General features: G+C 35.0%; 1 protein-coding gene across 1 annotated transcript in view; it reads left to right on the forward strand.

The window, feature by feature from the left end:
• The window catches only part of Srek1ip1 (SREK1 interacting protein 1), a 34678-nt gene that overhangs the window by 13778 nt on the left and 5089 nt on the right, over positions 1 to 15811 (forward strand). The window contains exons 3-4 of the mRNA XM_020160398.2: positions 1199 to 1342; positions 14181 to 14253. Coding sequence (XP_020015987.1) covers positions 1199 to 1342; positions 14181 to 14253 — 217 coding nt within the window. The remainder of the gene's footprint in view (positions 1 to 1198; positions 1343 to 14180; positions 14254 to 15811) is intronic.

Genomic DNA, 15811 nt, shown 5'->3' on the forward strand with positions numbered 1-15811 from the left:
CACACACAGAAATATAGCAAAATTCTGGAAGTAACCCAAGTTTCTATCAGTAATAGGATAAATAAATGAGTATGATTTTTTTGTGCAATGGAACATTATTTGGTAGATAAAATAAGAAAATTACATCTACTTATGTTAACATAGATAAAAGACAAAACATACTGAGTGGCAGAAATAAGTTATAGAATGATATAATTTTATATTTTTATACATAATACAATATGTTGTTTGGGAACTGACATCAACTTCAGTGTAGTTTCTTCAGAAGACTGAAAGAATGGAATGAGACTAACACAAGTTCAAAGCTCTCCACTTTTGTGTGTGTGCACGTATGTGCCATGCTCATGTGAGCAATTCCCTTAAGAGAATTAAAGTGAGTGTGACAAAAATGTTAACATGTGGGTGATAGTTTATAGGTATTGGTTATATACTATTTCCTATACTTTTTGGTGTTGGATTATTAAATTTTTTTTATTGTATCATGCAGTAAGTAGACAACTATTGTAGTTTTCTTATAGGGACAGTCTTTAGGAAAATGATGCCAGATTTAAAATTTTAGATGTCCTTTAAAAAGCATCTTTAGTTAGCCGGGCACCGGTGGCTCACATCTGTAAATCCCAGCTACTTAGAAGACTGAGATTGCAGTTTGATGCCAGCTCAGCAAATAATTCCAAAGACTCCATCTTCAAAATAACCAAAGCAAGAATAGACTGGAGATGTGGCTCAAAAGGTAGAGTGCCTGCTTTGCAAGCACAAAGCTTTGAGTTCAAACCCTAGATCCACAACAAAAAACATTTTCAGTTATATTAATACTTGTGTATTATTATGATGGTCTTAACTAGATGAAAGTTGTGTAATTACGAGTTCAGTATCAAGCTGAGAAGAAAGGAATAAAATAAAATCTGATGTATGATAGTATTTTTTTAGTTACTTGGTTTAGTAATAATACTAAGTAATACAATACTCTGGAATCCATAAAAAAGGACCCCCCCAAAACCATTTATTAAATTAAAAGTTCTAGTAAAGAAAGGAAAATTTTTTCTTAGAGTAGTGTGTTCAGGGAAAAAAATCAAAACTACCACCAACTGAGTGAAAGTTAAAAAGGTTTTATATTATTGAAATTGAAATTTGTTGCTTACTATGAGACAATAAAACAAAAATGCAAAATGTATGGTTTTATCATTCCTATTTTCTGTAGCTGGTCATCTGACTTTCGAATGCCGCAATTTTCTCCGAGTAGACCCCAAGAGAGACATAGTTTTGGATGTCAGCAGTACCAGCAGTGAAGATAGTGATGAAGAGAATGAAGAACTGAATAAATTGCAGGCATTACAGGAGAAAAGTAAGCAATACCTTTCTCCTCCATTCCTTAAAAATGTTTCTAAATGTTCTATTGTGTTATGCCTTGCTTATATATTATACTTATCACCAAGATGTCTTTTCTATTTCATGCAAGAGCTACTAGTTTTTAACATCCTAGGTAATTTGCCTGAGATCAAAAACTGGTCACCAATAGACCCAGAAGGCAAGTCACTTTCTGATTACACTGCCTATGTTTGTTGTTGTTGCCATTGTTTTTCCCATTAAGTTAGGGTATGTCAAATGACAAAGGATTGGACTGTCATATCATACTGACAAAGACCGGGAATCTTAGCTGATATTAAGTGAATTTCAAATAGTCCTGAGGTGTAAGCAAAGCAACAAGAGTTCTGGTGCTGCCAACACAATGCCACAGGGCATTTTCTTTCTATTTCAGTACCCACTTTGGTCAAGATTAACTGAAGAATTTTCTACGTGTTTAAAGCACAAAAAAATCAATTGGTCAGGAAACATCTCCATTTTGTGCCCCATCTTATATGTAAAATGATTCATTCTTGCAATGGGATAAAATGCGATGCTGTAATTTTGTAAATTACAGAAGTCCATATGGGGAATATCATGTGGAATCAAAATATAATTTATTTGAGAATAGCCATAGGTGTGGAATGAGAGAGTAATAAAAATTAAACTACATTTTGTTTTATAGGATCTGAAAACATAAAACAATAAACTTTTGGGTGGGGGAGGAGTGGTGCTGAGGTTTTGTTCTGGGGCCTTGCACTTGCTAGGCAGGTGCTCTCCACTTGAGCCAAGCCTCTAACCCTTTTTGCTTTAGTTATTTTTATGAATAGGATCTCAAGTTTTAGCTCACATTGGCCTCAAACTATGATCCTCTTGATTTCCACCTGTTGTAACTGGGATTATAAGCATGAACCATTGCATGTGTCTAGATAATAAACTTTAAAAAAATGTTTAAGCTTTCCATATTATTTCCAATTAAGGTAACTAAAGAAATCAAATGTAGGGTACTGGAACAAGCTGAAAGAAGAGAGAGAATCTCAAAGAGCAAACAACAGTCATATTGCAAAATAATATGGTAATTCAGTTGATTAAATTTATACACTTCCTTTTGCTGCTGTTATGGCTTGGATTCAAAGTATCCCCTAGAAGGCTCATGTGTTGAAGGCAGTGTTCAGAGGTGGTGCATTTTAAAAGTGATTTGATCTTGAGGGTTGTGAGTTCATCAATGGATTAACCTGTTGATAGATTCAAATTTTGAACAGACTATTGGAAAGTGCTATAATTGTGGACAGTGGGACCTGATTGGAAGGTGGCTAGCAGTGTGTTCTTAGTGGCTATATGTTGTCTCAAGCCCCTTCTGCTGTCGTTCTCTGCCTCCTGGCTGCCATAAGGTGAGCAACTTTGCTTCATCACTCCCTTTCTCCATGAGATTCTGCCTCACTGTGGCTCAGAAGCAATGGTGACAGCAGACCATGAACTGAAACCTCTGAAACTGTGAGGCAAAATAAATCCTTCCTCCTTTAAATTGTTCTCTCAAGCATTTGTCACAGTAACAAAAAGTCTAACACAGTCTCCTACTGAAACACCACTAAAATGACAGTAGAAAAAAAATTTTGTTAAAGGCATAAATCCACAATTGGACAGGAGGCAATAGCAACAAAATTTTGGAAATTGAAAAAAAGATTAATGATATATAACTGCACACTTGAAAAAGCTCAATCCTTTAGTAGTATGAAAAACTGAAAACTGTTATATACTCTAACACCCCTAAGGATGTGGTATTTAGTATTCTTGAATGCCTCTGTCAATAAGGTTGGGTGTTAAGACTGAAAACAGGAGGATTTGTTAAAAGTCTCAAGTTAGCCCTTCGGTTCCCCTCTCCTACTCGGTGAATGACTTCTGTTATTACTCTAGCAGATTACGGGAGATTTTATTTACTAGGCAGGATAAAACAAAAGGTCTTTAAACTAGGGCACACCACACACAGCTGAAAACAAGGAGTAAGTTAAATTTCAATGGCAGAATTCTGAGAACTTCCCAGCTGTCTTTCATCTGTTTCGTTCCCAGACATACATTATCCAGGGAGAAAATTAGTACAATCTTCTCTAGTTAACCTGACCAGTCTAAGAAGAGAGACCTAAAGATTGTGACATCAGGGATTCTTCAAGTACATGGCCTAGCCAGATTACCCACAGAGTCCCAAGCATTACTTGCTCAGAGCTGCCAGTCAGTCAGGGTTGTAGGCAACCGAGAATCATCACATTTTAAAGGAAAGACTCTCAAGTGAAATATGGGCATATGGTACTTAATACCAGGATACATCCAGAGAAATGTGTCATTAGGCAATTTTTTCATTCTCAACACCATAAAGTATACAGACCTAGATGATAAAACTACAATCTGCCTAGGCCATATGGTATGTACTAGCATATATATTCAGTCTGTCATTGACTACAACATCATTATGTGGACCATAAGCTACATATATACCAAAGACAACACACAAAAAAGCCAACTTCAAGGATACTGATGGCATGAAAAAGAAATTTACCTCTGACATACCTTTCTTAGAAAATCTATTTAATAAATAATAAGTATGAAATAAGCTTTACTATAAAGGAAGTAAATCAAGAGAAAGAGACATGGAATATTGAAAACAGGACAGATAGGAAGGGACTCTCTAGGATACTATAGATCATTTTGGTCATATGGGCATTTTAACAATATTGATTCTTCCAATCCATGCATTTAGAATATCTCTTCATTTATGTCTGATGTAATTTTTTCTTCAATACTTTATAAGTTTCAGTGTTCAATTCTAGTTAAATTAATCCCTGAGTTTTATTATTTTTGATGCTCTGGTAAATGGGGTTATTTTTTAAATTTCCTTTTTAGATAATCATTGTTAATGTGTAGGAATACACCAGATTTTTATGTTGATTTTTGTATCCTGCATCTTTGTTGAATTCAGTTATTCTTTTTGTGAAGTCTTCAGAATTTTTTACTAAAGATCATGTCATCTGCAAACAGAGGCAATTTTTCTTCTTCCTTCCCAATTCAAATGCCTCTTCTTTCTTTTTCTTACCTAATTGCTCTAACTCGGGCTTCCAGTACTATGTTGAATGGAATGGGAAGAGTGGGTATCTTTCTTTTAATTCCTATCTCATAGGAATTAATGTATATGTATATTTTATCAATATACATTCCTTTGGTAATTAAGTTTTTGAACTTTTTATCATGAAAGGATATTGAATTTTGTCAAATGCTTTGTCAGCATCTATTGAGATGATTGTTTGATCTTTATTCTTCATTCTGTTAATGTTTTAAAATCATTTATTGATTTATATTGAACCATCTTCACCCCAGGGATAAATCCCACTTGATCATGGTATATGTTTCTTTTAATGTCCTATTGAATTGGGTTTGGCATAATTTTGTTGAAGATTGTTGGGCTATAATTCTGTTTACTTATGGTACCTTTATCTGGTTTTGTTATCAGATAGAAAAACCTTGTAGAATAAGTTTGTAGTATTCCATCATCTTTAATCCTTTGGAAGTGTTTGAAAAGGATCAGCTTTAATTCTTTAAATGTTTGGTAGAAATTACCAGTGAAGCCATCTGGTCCTAGGCCTTTCTATGGTGGGAGGGTTTTATTTGAGTCTTTTCTTTTATCTTAGGCTAGTTAAGTTTTATTCTTTTTGTTTAGCTTTAAAAAAAATTTTAGGCAGGTATGGTGGAGTACATCTGTAATTCTAGCACTCAGGAGACAGAGGCAGGAGGATTGCAAATTCTAGGCTATGATAGGCCAACCTGAGCTATGTAGTGAGAGCCTATCTAAAAAAAAAACCACACACACACACACACACACAAAAGGAAAGAAGGAAAAGAAAGAAAAAGAGAAAAACTTAGTTTCTTTGATCATTTTTATTGGTTTTCTTGTCTATTTCATTTACTTCTCACTTGCTAACTTCAGACTGAATTTGTTCTTTTTTTTAGTTCCCTAAGGTGTAAGGTTTGGGATTCTTCTTCCTTAATGTTGTCACTTACACTATAAATTTTCCTTGATTTTTTTTGACTTCTCTTTTGTTCTTTGAAGCATTGGTTGGGTCAGGAGTGTATTGTTTGATTTCCACATATTTGTGAATTTTTCAGTTTTCTTCTTGATACTGATTTCCAATTTCATACCATGGTCAGAAAGATATTCAATATGATTTTAGTCTTGCATCAAAACATATTTTATAGCCTAGCATGTGATCTGGTATAAAGAATATTCTGTGTGTGCTTGAGAAGAGCACATGTTCTAAGATTGTTGGGTGAATGTTCAGTATTTGACCATTAAGTCCCTTTGGCCTATAATGTTCTACAAGTCTGTTATTTCCTTATTGCTTTTCTTTTCTTTTTTTTCTGATGGGGGCAATCAGAGTGGGGAAGAGGATAGCTAGAGATCTAATCCAGGCCCTTGTGCATGCTAAGCATGTGCTGTACCACTGAACTACACTCTCAGCCTAACTTACTGATTTATTTATTGTTGAGAGTAAGATATTGTTATTATATTGCTGTCTATTTCTCCTCTGTTAATAACTCTGTTATTAGCTCTGGTAATAACTGCTTTGGGTTGCTCTGGTGTAGAGTACATATATAATTATACTTGTTACATGTTCCTGTTGAAATGGTTCTTTTTAACATTGTATTATGATCTTTTCTCTAGTGACAGTTTTTGGTGTCAAGTGTGTTTTGTCTGATGTAAGTATAGTCACCTGTGTTCTCTTTTGGTTACCATTTCTTAGAATAAGGTTTTCAATCCCTTCATTTTCAGGCTATGTGCCTTTAAAACTAACATGAGTCTCTTTCAAACAGTCTCCATCTGGACATGCTATGTCTTTGATTGGGTCCTTTAGTCCATTTAAATTTAAACTAATTTTTGATAGGACAAGACTGCTGCCATTTTATTCACTGTTTTTTATGTGTTTTGTTGTGCTTTTGTTCCTTTTTTCCTCTCTTTGTTTGTGATTTGATGTTTTTTGTAGTGTTATACTTTGATTACTTTCTCTTCCATATATCCACCATCTATTTTTTCTCTGTGATTGCCATAGGGCTTACATAAGTCATCTCATACTATCTGTTAGTTTCACTCACATACAAGAAGTCTACACTTTTACTCTTCCCCCACAAACTTTGTTAATCATATCACATCTTTACATTTACATCTTTTTTATATTGTACCTGCACTAACTATTGTTCTTCTGATTACTTTCATACTTTTGTATTTTAACTTTTGCATTAGAGTTGAGGGTGATTTGTGCACCACTGCCATAACACTATTCTGTATTTGTCTGCATATTTACCCTAGCCAGTTTTATACATTCACATGCTTTCAGGAAATGTTGCTCTTTATCATCTTTCAACTTGAAAACACCCTTTAGCTTTTTTTTTTTTTTTTTTTTCCTGGCAGTACTGGTATTAAACTCAGGGCAGGGCCTTGTGCTTGCTAAACAAGCACTCTTCCCCAGTCCTTTGGCTTTTAGTTTGTTGTTCAGATAGGGTCTAACACGAGCTAGCCTCAGACTGCTATCCTCCTGGCTTCACTTTGCAAGTAGTTGGAATTGAAAGTATGCACCACTGCGACCAGCCTAACAGTTTGTACAAATTAGGTCTGACGTAGTGATGAACTTATTCCACTTTGTCTTCATCTCTTCATTTCTGAAGGAAAGCTTTGCTGGATATAGAATTCCTGGATGGCTTTTTTTTTTTTTCAGTACTTTGAATGTTTTGCCAAGGTTTTTGCTGAGATATTCATGTCTTATGGAGGCTCCCTTTTATGTGATGAGTCACTTTGTTTTTGTTGTTTTTCCAAATTCTCTATCTTAATTCTCCCTCTCTCCCTCCCCCCCTTTTTTCTCTCTTTCTCTCTGTGTGTGTGTGTGTGTGTGTGTGTGTGTGTGTGTGTGTGAGATTAGGGATTGAACTCAGGTCTTTGAGCATGCTAGGCAAGTGCTCTACCACTGAGCTACATCCCCAGCCCAGAAATACATTAATTTTGGACAATTTAATTATAATGCATCTTAGTGAAAAACTCTTATAGATTTATCTTCTTTGGTGTTCTTTGTTGTTTATAAATCTGGATGTCCATTTTCCTCCCCAGATTTGGAAAGTTTTCCACCAATTTTTTTTAAAAAATTATCTTTATGTCACTTTCTCTTTTTTCTTTGGAACTTTCAAAAATGCATATATTGGTTTGTTTGATGGAGTCCTATAATCCTCTTAGGCTTTCTCCACTCCTTTTCATTCTTTTTTTTTTTGCTCCTCTGACTGGTTAATTTCAAATGACCTGTGTTCAGGTTTGCTAATTCTTTCTTGTACTTGAGCAAGTCTGCTGTTGAACCTTTTTAGTGATTTTTTTTCAGATTAGTTATTTTATTCTTCAGCCCCAGTGTTTCTGTCAGATTCTTTTTATTGCTTGTATCTCTTTGGTGATATTTTCTTTTATTCATGTGTGTTTTCCTGATTCACTTATCTATCACCATCTCTTGTATGTAATTCACTGAGTTTCAAGATAGCTAACTTGGATTCTTTGTCAAGCAACTCATAAATACCCATTTCTTTTGGGTCAGTTACTAGAACTTTGCTTTCTTCCTTTTATTGTGTCATGTTTTCTTGATTTTTTTAATGTTCCTTGTATGACTACATTGGTGTCTGGACATTTGAATAAACAGTACCTTTCCCAATCTTGTGGCATATTAGCAGCTATAAGGGGATGCCTATGTCTTTTCTTTTTTCCCTATCTGTCCTAGGTGTCCATCCTCTGGACTGTAGTACTTGGTATAGGACAAGATGACAATTGGCCCCTTGGGGAATGTTAAGGCCAGGAGGTCCTTTCTGCTACTCCCTACGGGAGAAGTCTTGTATGGAGACAATTTTCTTGGATCTGGAGATAAACCAGCTTGGGGAGTATCAGGTGTAGGCAAAGTGAATTTGCTCTTCTTACCTGAATTGGTAGGATTTTTCTTGAATTTTTGCTTGACTTATTTGCAAATATTTTCTCCCACTATGTACCATGTCTTCATCCTCTAACAGGTCTTTCATAAAGCAAGTTTTTCATTTTTATGAAAGGGAGGGAGGAAGAGAGGGAGGAAGGAAGGAAGGAAGACATATATATAAAGAGAGATTATGCTTTTGGTTCCAAGAACTCTTTGCTTATCCCTAGATCCCAAAGATGTTCTTGTATTTAAGTCTATGATCCATTTTTATTTTATTTGTGTATGAGGTGGGAGACTTGGTTCATTTTTTTTCTTTTTTTCTTTTTTTTGCTTAAGAATGTCCAGTTGTTCTGGCACCATTTGATTAAAAGGCTACCTTCTATTGGATAGTTTTGCATTTTTTGCGAATATGACTTGATCATATTTGTGTGTTTTTATTTCTAGGTTCTCTATTCTGTTCCATTGATCTACGCATCTTTCTCTCCGCTAACACCACATACTATTGATTAATGTAGCTATATCATAGGTCTTGAATTAGATGAACTGATTCTTCACAATATGATATCTACACAGTTTTTCTCTCCATTTACTTGGGTCTTTGATTTCTTTCATCAGTACTGTGTAGTTTTCAATATGAAAGTCCTACACAGTACATGTTTTGTAAGATTAATATTTTCAAAAAGAGACATTATAAACAGTATTGTATCTTTAATTTTTTTGTTCATTGCTTGATAAATAAAAATAAATTGACTTTTGGGCTAGAATGTAGCTCTGTGGTAGAATGTGTGCCCAGCATACATGAGACCTGGATTCGACCTCCAGTACCAATAAATGGATAGATAAATAGATTTCTTTTTGTGTATTTCTCTTTTCCCCTTGGTGAATTCACCAATTTTAAGAGATTTTTATGGATTCCTTTAGACTTTTGATGTCTAAAGGTCTGTATGATAATCCTTTTTCATCCTGATACTGGTAATTTGCATCTTCTTTCCATTTTCTTTGATAGTCTATTTACTATAGTTTTGTCAGTTCTATTGGTCCAACTCTTTGTTTCAGTGATTTTTCTTTATTTCCCCCATTTTCAATTTCATGTTTCTGTTCTTCATTACTACCTTCTAGTTGCTTTGGGTTTTGCTCTTTTTTTTTTTCTGGGTTCTTGAGATGCAATCTTAGATTATTTATCTGAGGTTTTTCCTCTTTTGTGGTTAGTACTATAAATTTCCTCCTGAGCACTGCTATGTCACACAAGTTGTGATATGTTGTACTCCCACTTTATTGAATGTCCTTTAAAGTGCTTTCTCTACACTTCCCCTTTGTCAAGTGAGTTATTTGCAAATTTGTTGTTGAACTTCCAACTATTTGAAGATTTTCCTATTCTCTTTCAGTCCTTTATTTCTCATTTCTTTGTGATAAAGACATACTTTGCATGATTTCAGCCTTTTAGGTTTGTTGAGGTTTCTTTCATGACACCGGGTCATATTTAATAAACAATAAAAAAAATGTATATTTTCTAATGTTTTGGGATGGAATGTTTTTATTAATTAGATTCTACTGGCTGAGGGTGTTGAGTTGTTCTGTATCCTTGCTGACTTTCTCTCTCGTTTCTATCAGTTTTGTGAGAGGAACGTTGAAGTCTCTAGCAATAACTGTGGATTTGCCTATTTCTTTTTTCAGATCTATCAGTTTTGCTTTATGTACCTTTTAGCTATGTTGATTAGTGCCTACACATTTACAATTGCTATTTAGTTGGTGTATAAAACATATATAATGCGCCCCTTGGTGATTATCTTTGTTCTAAAGTCTTTATTTTTAAACATAATGTTAAAATAGCCACTTAAGCTTTCCTTTGATGAATATTTGTGTAGCATGATTTATCTATTTCCATCCTTTTAACATGCCTGTATCACTAAATTTGAAGTGATTTTCTTATACACGTTGATCACGTTTCTAAGTCTACTCTGGCAGTATCAATATTTTAATTGATATACGTAGATCATTAATTTAGTGTAGTTATTTATATGCTGGGGCTTACATCTGCCATTTTATTATTTGTATTGTTTCTCTTTCTGTATTTTTTTCCTCATCTGTTTTCTTTTTCCTGCTTTCCTGTGGTTTACCTGAACATTTTGTAGAATTCCATTTTGATTTATCTATAGTATCTTTAAATGTATCTACACTATTTTTAAGTTTTACTATGGTATTCTATAGCGTTGTTAATGACTGCTGTAGATATTACATTGTATATACTACTAATCACAATGTGCTAGTATTATCATTTACCAGCAGAGCAGAGAAACTTTCCCTCTCTTTATATTTCTTCCCTTTTCAGCACAATTATGCGAAAAGTTTCTTTTACATAGTTTAGAACCACATCAGACAGTGTTATAATTTGTGCATTCTTGTCAGTGACCTATGATTGTTTCATTTATCATTGTCTTCCCATGTAGAGAACTTCCTTTACCCATTCTTTCAAGGAATGCCTGTTGTTGATACATTCTTTTAGTTTACATTAGCTGAGAATGTTTTGATTTCTCCTTCATTCCTGAAGATATTTTCACTGGGTGGAGGATTTCAGGATAACAATTTTTTTTTCTTTCAGTACTTGAAAAATGTTGTGTAACTTCCTTTTGGCTCTCATGCTTTCTAATTAGAAAAGTGCTTTCATTTTGATTGTTTTACTTTTATACATAATTTATCATATTTTTCTGGCTGCCTTCAAGATTGTTTTCTTTGTTGTTTATTTTCAGAAATTTAATTATGATGTACTTTGATACGATTTCTTTGGGTTTTATCCTTTGTGGGGTTTTACAGTTTATTGTATTTCTTCTAAAATTTTATCTGGTTATTCTTTGTGTCTTCGGTCTCTTTTCTGAGACCTTTATTTTTCATTTTTTTCAATGTGCATAATTGCTGATTAAAGCATTTTATAGTTATTGCTTTAAAATCTTTTTTAAGATCATTCTAATATCTTTCTCATTGTGGTGTTGTCTTCTAGTGATTGTTTCATTTTCTTTCAGTTTAAGATCTTCCTGAATCTTGATTTGATAAGTTCTTTTCAATTGAAATGTGGGTTTTTAAAAATCTTACTATGAAACTCTGGCTTTTCTTTAAATCCTCTGCTTTATCTGGCTTTCTCTAATTTTACTCAAGAAGGGAAATTGGTGGGTACTTCCTTGTTACCACCAGGTAGAAGTGGATGTCTAGTTTCCTCACTCAGCAGCCATCAACACCCAAGGTAGACATAGCCCCTTACCTACTTCTGGGTAAGGGTAGGAGTCCCAACTTCTCGTGTGGTCTCCACTGCCACAGCTCTGAGCTGGTCTTGTTACCACTACATGAGGGTAAGACTCCTGACTTTTATTAAACCTCCTCCAATACCACACCAGCACAGATAGAAAGGATACCTCACTACTGATGGAGAAGGTAGAAATCCAGGTCCCCCATTTGGTCTCCACTGATTCTATCAGCAAAGGCCTCATCCCTGGCCAGTGGGGATAAAAATTCTTGCTTGACACCTGGATTTCTCTGATACACCCAAGCCATGGATATTGTAGTGGCTTGTCACAAGTTCTCAGGAATGGAAACCTGGAGTCCCCAGTCAGTCTTTGCCTGGGCAAAGGTGGGACCACAATTTTTTCTTTAATATTTGGCTGGAGTAGGACAGTTAATTTCTGAAAATTTCCTATCATATTTGGCTGCTCTTTCTTGGTTCTTTAGCTATCAAGAACAGGTTTTTGTTGGGACATTTTAGTCTATATATTTTTGCATTGACAGATTACCAGATTTTTAGCTGTGAGTCTGGGATATATGAAGGAAAATGAAACCCTAAAGAACTTGCTTTTGAATCATTTTCTGGATTTCAAGATCACTAGCTGGTCTTCTTCTTTAGTCTTTCAGGTTCTTCTTATGTTTGTTTTTATAAATCCAGGATTTTTAGTTATAGTACTTAATAAAAAAAATAGGAAAAGTACATCTCCATTTTCTCAGAAGTGGAAATCCAACTAATTTTTGATAGGGTGAAAAGGCAATTTTGTGGAGAAAGAGGACACTTTAACAAATGGTGCTAGAATAATTATATTGTTACAAACTTTAATCCCTACTTTGCATTATATATAAAATTAACTCAAAATGAATCATAGTCTTAAATTTAATGCCTAAAATTTCTAGAAGAAAACCTAGGAGAGCTTTTTGAGGGAGATGCGCTTGTGGGTGCAGCCAAGCTTTGTTCCATTCGCCACTCCTCCTGACTCACCGCTGTTTGCTGTCACCGAGAAACAAGTCAGTCAGGAAGCCACACTTTAGCCATGTGTGTGTTGACTTGATCAGAGGCGCCAAGGAAAAGAACCTCAAAGTAAAAGGACTGGTCTGCATGCCAACCAAACTTTGAGAATCACCACAAGAAAAACACCTTGTGGTGAAGGTTCTAAGACATGGGATCAGTTCCAGATGAGAATCCACAAGCGACTCATTGACTTGCACAGCCCTTCTGAGATTGTTAAGCAGATTACTTCCATCAGTATTGAGCCAGGAGTGGAGGTCGAAGTCACCATTGCAGATGCCAAAGTCAACTATTTTAATAAATTTAATAACCTGGGTCCATCATTGTGACAAAATATGTGAGAAAAACAACTTAAAGGAGGAAACAATTATTTCGGCTTATGGCTTTAGAGGTCTCAGTTCAAGGTCCTTGGCTACCTTTGAAACAAGGCAGAATATCATAGTGCTGGGAACATGCAGCAGTAGAGGCTACTCACCTCATGACCATCAGGAAACAGAAAGGAGTGAATGGGTCCAGGAACAAGATACACCATTCAATTCAAAGGCACACCCAAGGTGACCTACTTCTTCAGTCAGGCCCCACCTCCTAAGAGCCCATTCAGTATGAACTCATCAGTAGCTTATTCCATTGATTAGTTTAGCACCCTCTGATCCAGTCTCCTTTCAGTAGCATCACCAGCTGGGGACCAAGCCTTCAACACATGAGTTTTAGGATACCATTTCATACCAAACCACAAAACCTTATTGTTCATGCTGCTGAAAATAGCATAGACTCTCCCCCAGCATTCCATCACTAGCACTGTTTTAGCACTTCTCTTATAAAGGAGAGGGAATTTTTAAGGCAACTAAGTAACTGCTGGTATAACTTACAAAATCTTGAATTCTAAAAATAAAGATATCCAAGCAGCCTATGACACTTAGTTTTATAGTTTCTGAGTCTCTGCATGAATGTTGTCCTTTGATATTTTTTCCCCCTATGCTGGGGATTAAACACAGGGCCTCATGCATACTAAGCCAAGGGCTCTACCAATGAGCTACACCCTCAGCCCTGATTTTTTTTTAATGCTTTCTTTATCATCCCTGCCTCATTTTTCTTCACTTTACCTTTTGTCTTTTTGTCTAATTTACTAAGCCATTTGACATTTACTAGCTAATGACGTCTTGGCTGATAGCACTCAAGAAAGAAGTAGTCAGCTCCAGACCCAGAAAGAAAGGTAACTAAGACCAGAAGGCATTAAAAATAGTCCTAGGGAGTTCAGGATTTTCTCCCTAATATGTTTTATCTTTGGTCTGGTCACTTTTTCTTTTCCTTTTCTCAAGCACATTTTCTGTTGTCTACAAGGAGGAATACTTGGGGGGGTGGGGTTGTAACTCTCATATATCTTTATGTTTTGAAAATATCATTATATTGTCTTTACCAGCTATAAAAACAAAATACATCCTTGAGGCTCTTGTTGTTTGGCTTTACCACCTGTTCCCATTTTTGTTGTCTTCACCTATCTAACTAACATCTAAAACTTATATATAACATATTAGTGTGTAGGCTGTGGTAATCGGATTTTTCCAACCCCTTCTCCCCATCAGGACTAAATGAAGAAGAGGAGAAGAAAAAAGAGAAAAGCAAAGAGAAAGTCAAATTGAAGAAAAAGAGGAAAAGGTATTTTTAACAGCACATTTATCAAAAAATTAAAAATTAGGATGTTAGTCCAGGAAGGATTATAAAATTTTATTTTTCATGTATTTGTAGTCTATATTTTTAAGTTTTAGAATGGTATCTAAGCTTTAAATGGATACATGTCTTCATATGTATTTCATATGTCTCCTCATACAGATGAAGTTAGAACTTAAATACTGTATTTTCATAATACATTACCATGACTAAGAAATTAATTTATTAATAGAACTTGTCAAGCTAAAAGTTCCTTCAAGTCTTTCAGAACTCTCACCAGCTACCTGTGAATTTTTATTATTAACTCTCTTAGCAACTAACTGGTCAAGTAAGTCAGTCAAGAGCAGTAAGAGGCAAATTTTAAAGAGTATAGTTTCATTCACACTAGAATAAATGTATACATTAGACATTTTATGAAGCACTTGACCATAGATAGGTCTAGTTTGGATCCAGTTTTCTTACAGAGTAGGCTCTGTACCTCAAGTGTTATTACTTTATAGTTTTTATAGAGCATTTAATTACATACATTTGAATGCCTCAGGTAACATAAATTGGAAAAGTTAGTTCACTTGCAGGTATTAGGAGTTGAATGACAATCTTTTACATAAAAACTGTTAGGAACATAGAGCTTGGGATTTCTGACTGGTGTATTGTTGACTTATTTATGCTAGCCCAGCAAGGTAGATTGATTACAAGAAACATGAAATGATGTATTTTCTTAGACAGGGTCTGAAGTGAAATTAATTTTCTATGCATTTAGCAATAGTGTCACATAATAATGTGCTCCCCAGAGACTAAAGTTTTGTCATAAAAATGAGAATCCAGGACCAAGAAGTCAAAAACAGACAAAAATGTGTAGGCATAGAAGCTCTGGTCAGAATCCAGGGGTCAAATCAAATAGGATATATAAAACAGGAAATCCCACAGTATTTGACAACAGCAGAGTTAAAGAGGGAGCACAAATAGGTGAGAAAATAAGCTTAGCAGATGGTCAGAAGTCTAAGTAAGCAGAGAGGAAGAGAAAAGGAGGGCGGTGAGGGAAAACTCAGAGTCAGATCACACTTGTGGCACATAGTTGCTTGAAACATCCCAATAGTTTTGGTTTTTTCCCCTTATAGTAGTGAGGCTTGAACTCAGGGACTCATGAATGCTAGGCAAACATTCAACCACTGAGCTACAGCCCCAGCCACCACATAGTTGCTTGAAACTTTGTAGCATCATGCATTTTTCCCAACTCCCTCATAGCTCTCTGACTCAGTTTTTCTTAGTTTGAGTTTTACCTCCTAGTTCAGTGATTTAGTTCACTGAACTAACTTTTAAGATTCCTGTTTTATTTTAAATTACTTCAGTTTCTGTCTTGTCACATGTATTTTGGGTTTGGGTATAGTTAGAATTTTATGCCTCTCTATATAAAATCTTAAAAGATTTATTTTTCTGCTTTTTTAAATTTTCTTTTTCTATATCAGGGAAGGTATTTCTATGTTTTTTACCCAATCGCTTGTTAGAGTGATTTTAAAAAATAAAGTATAATGATAAATCATCCTCA

The sequence above is a fragment of the Castor canadensis genome, chromosome 6 (genome assembly GCF_047511655.1).
Source record: "Castor canadensis chromosome 6, mCasCan1.hap1v2, whole genome shotgun sequence".
In the NCBI taxonomy this organism is placed as follows: domain Eukaryota; kingdom Metazoa; phylum Chordata; class Mammalia; order Rodentia; family Castoridae; genus Castor; species Castor canadensis.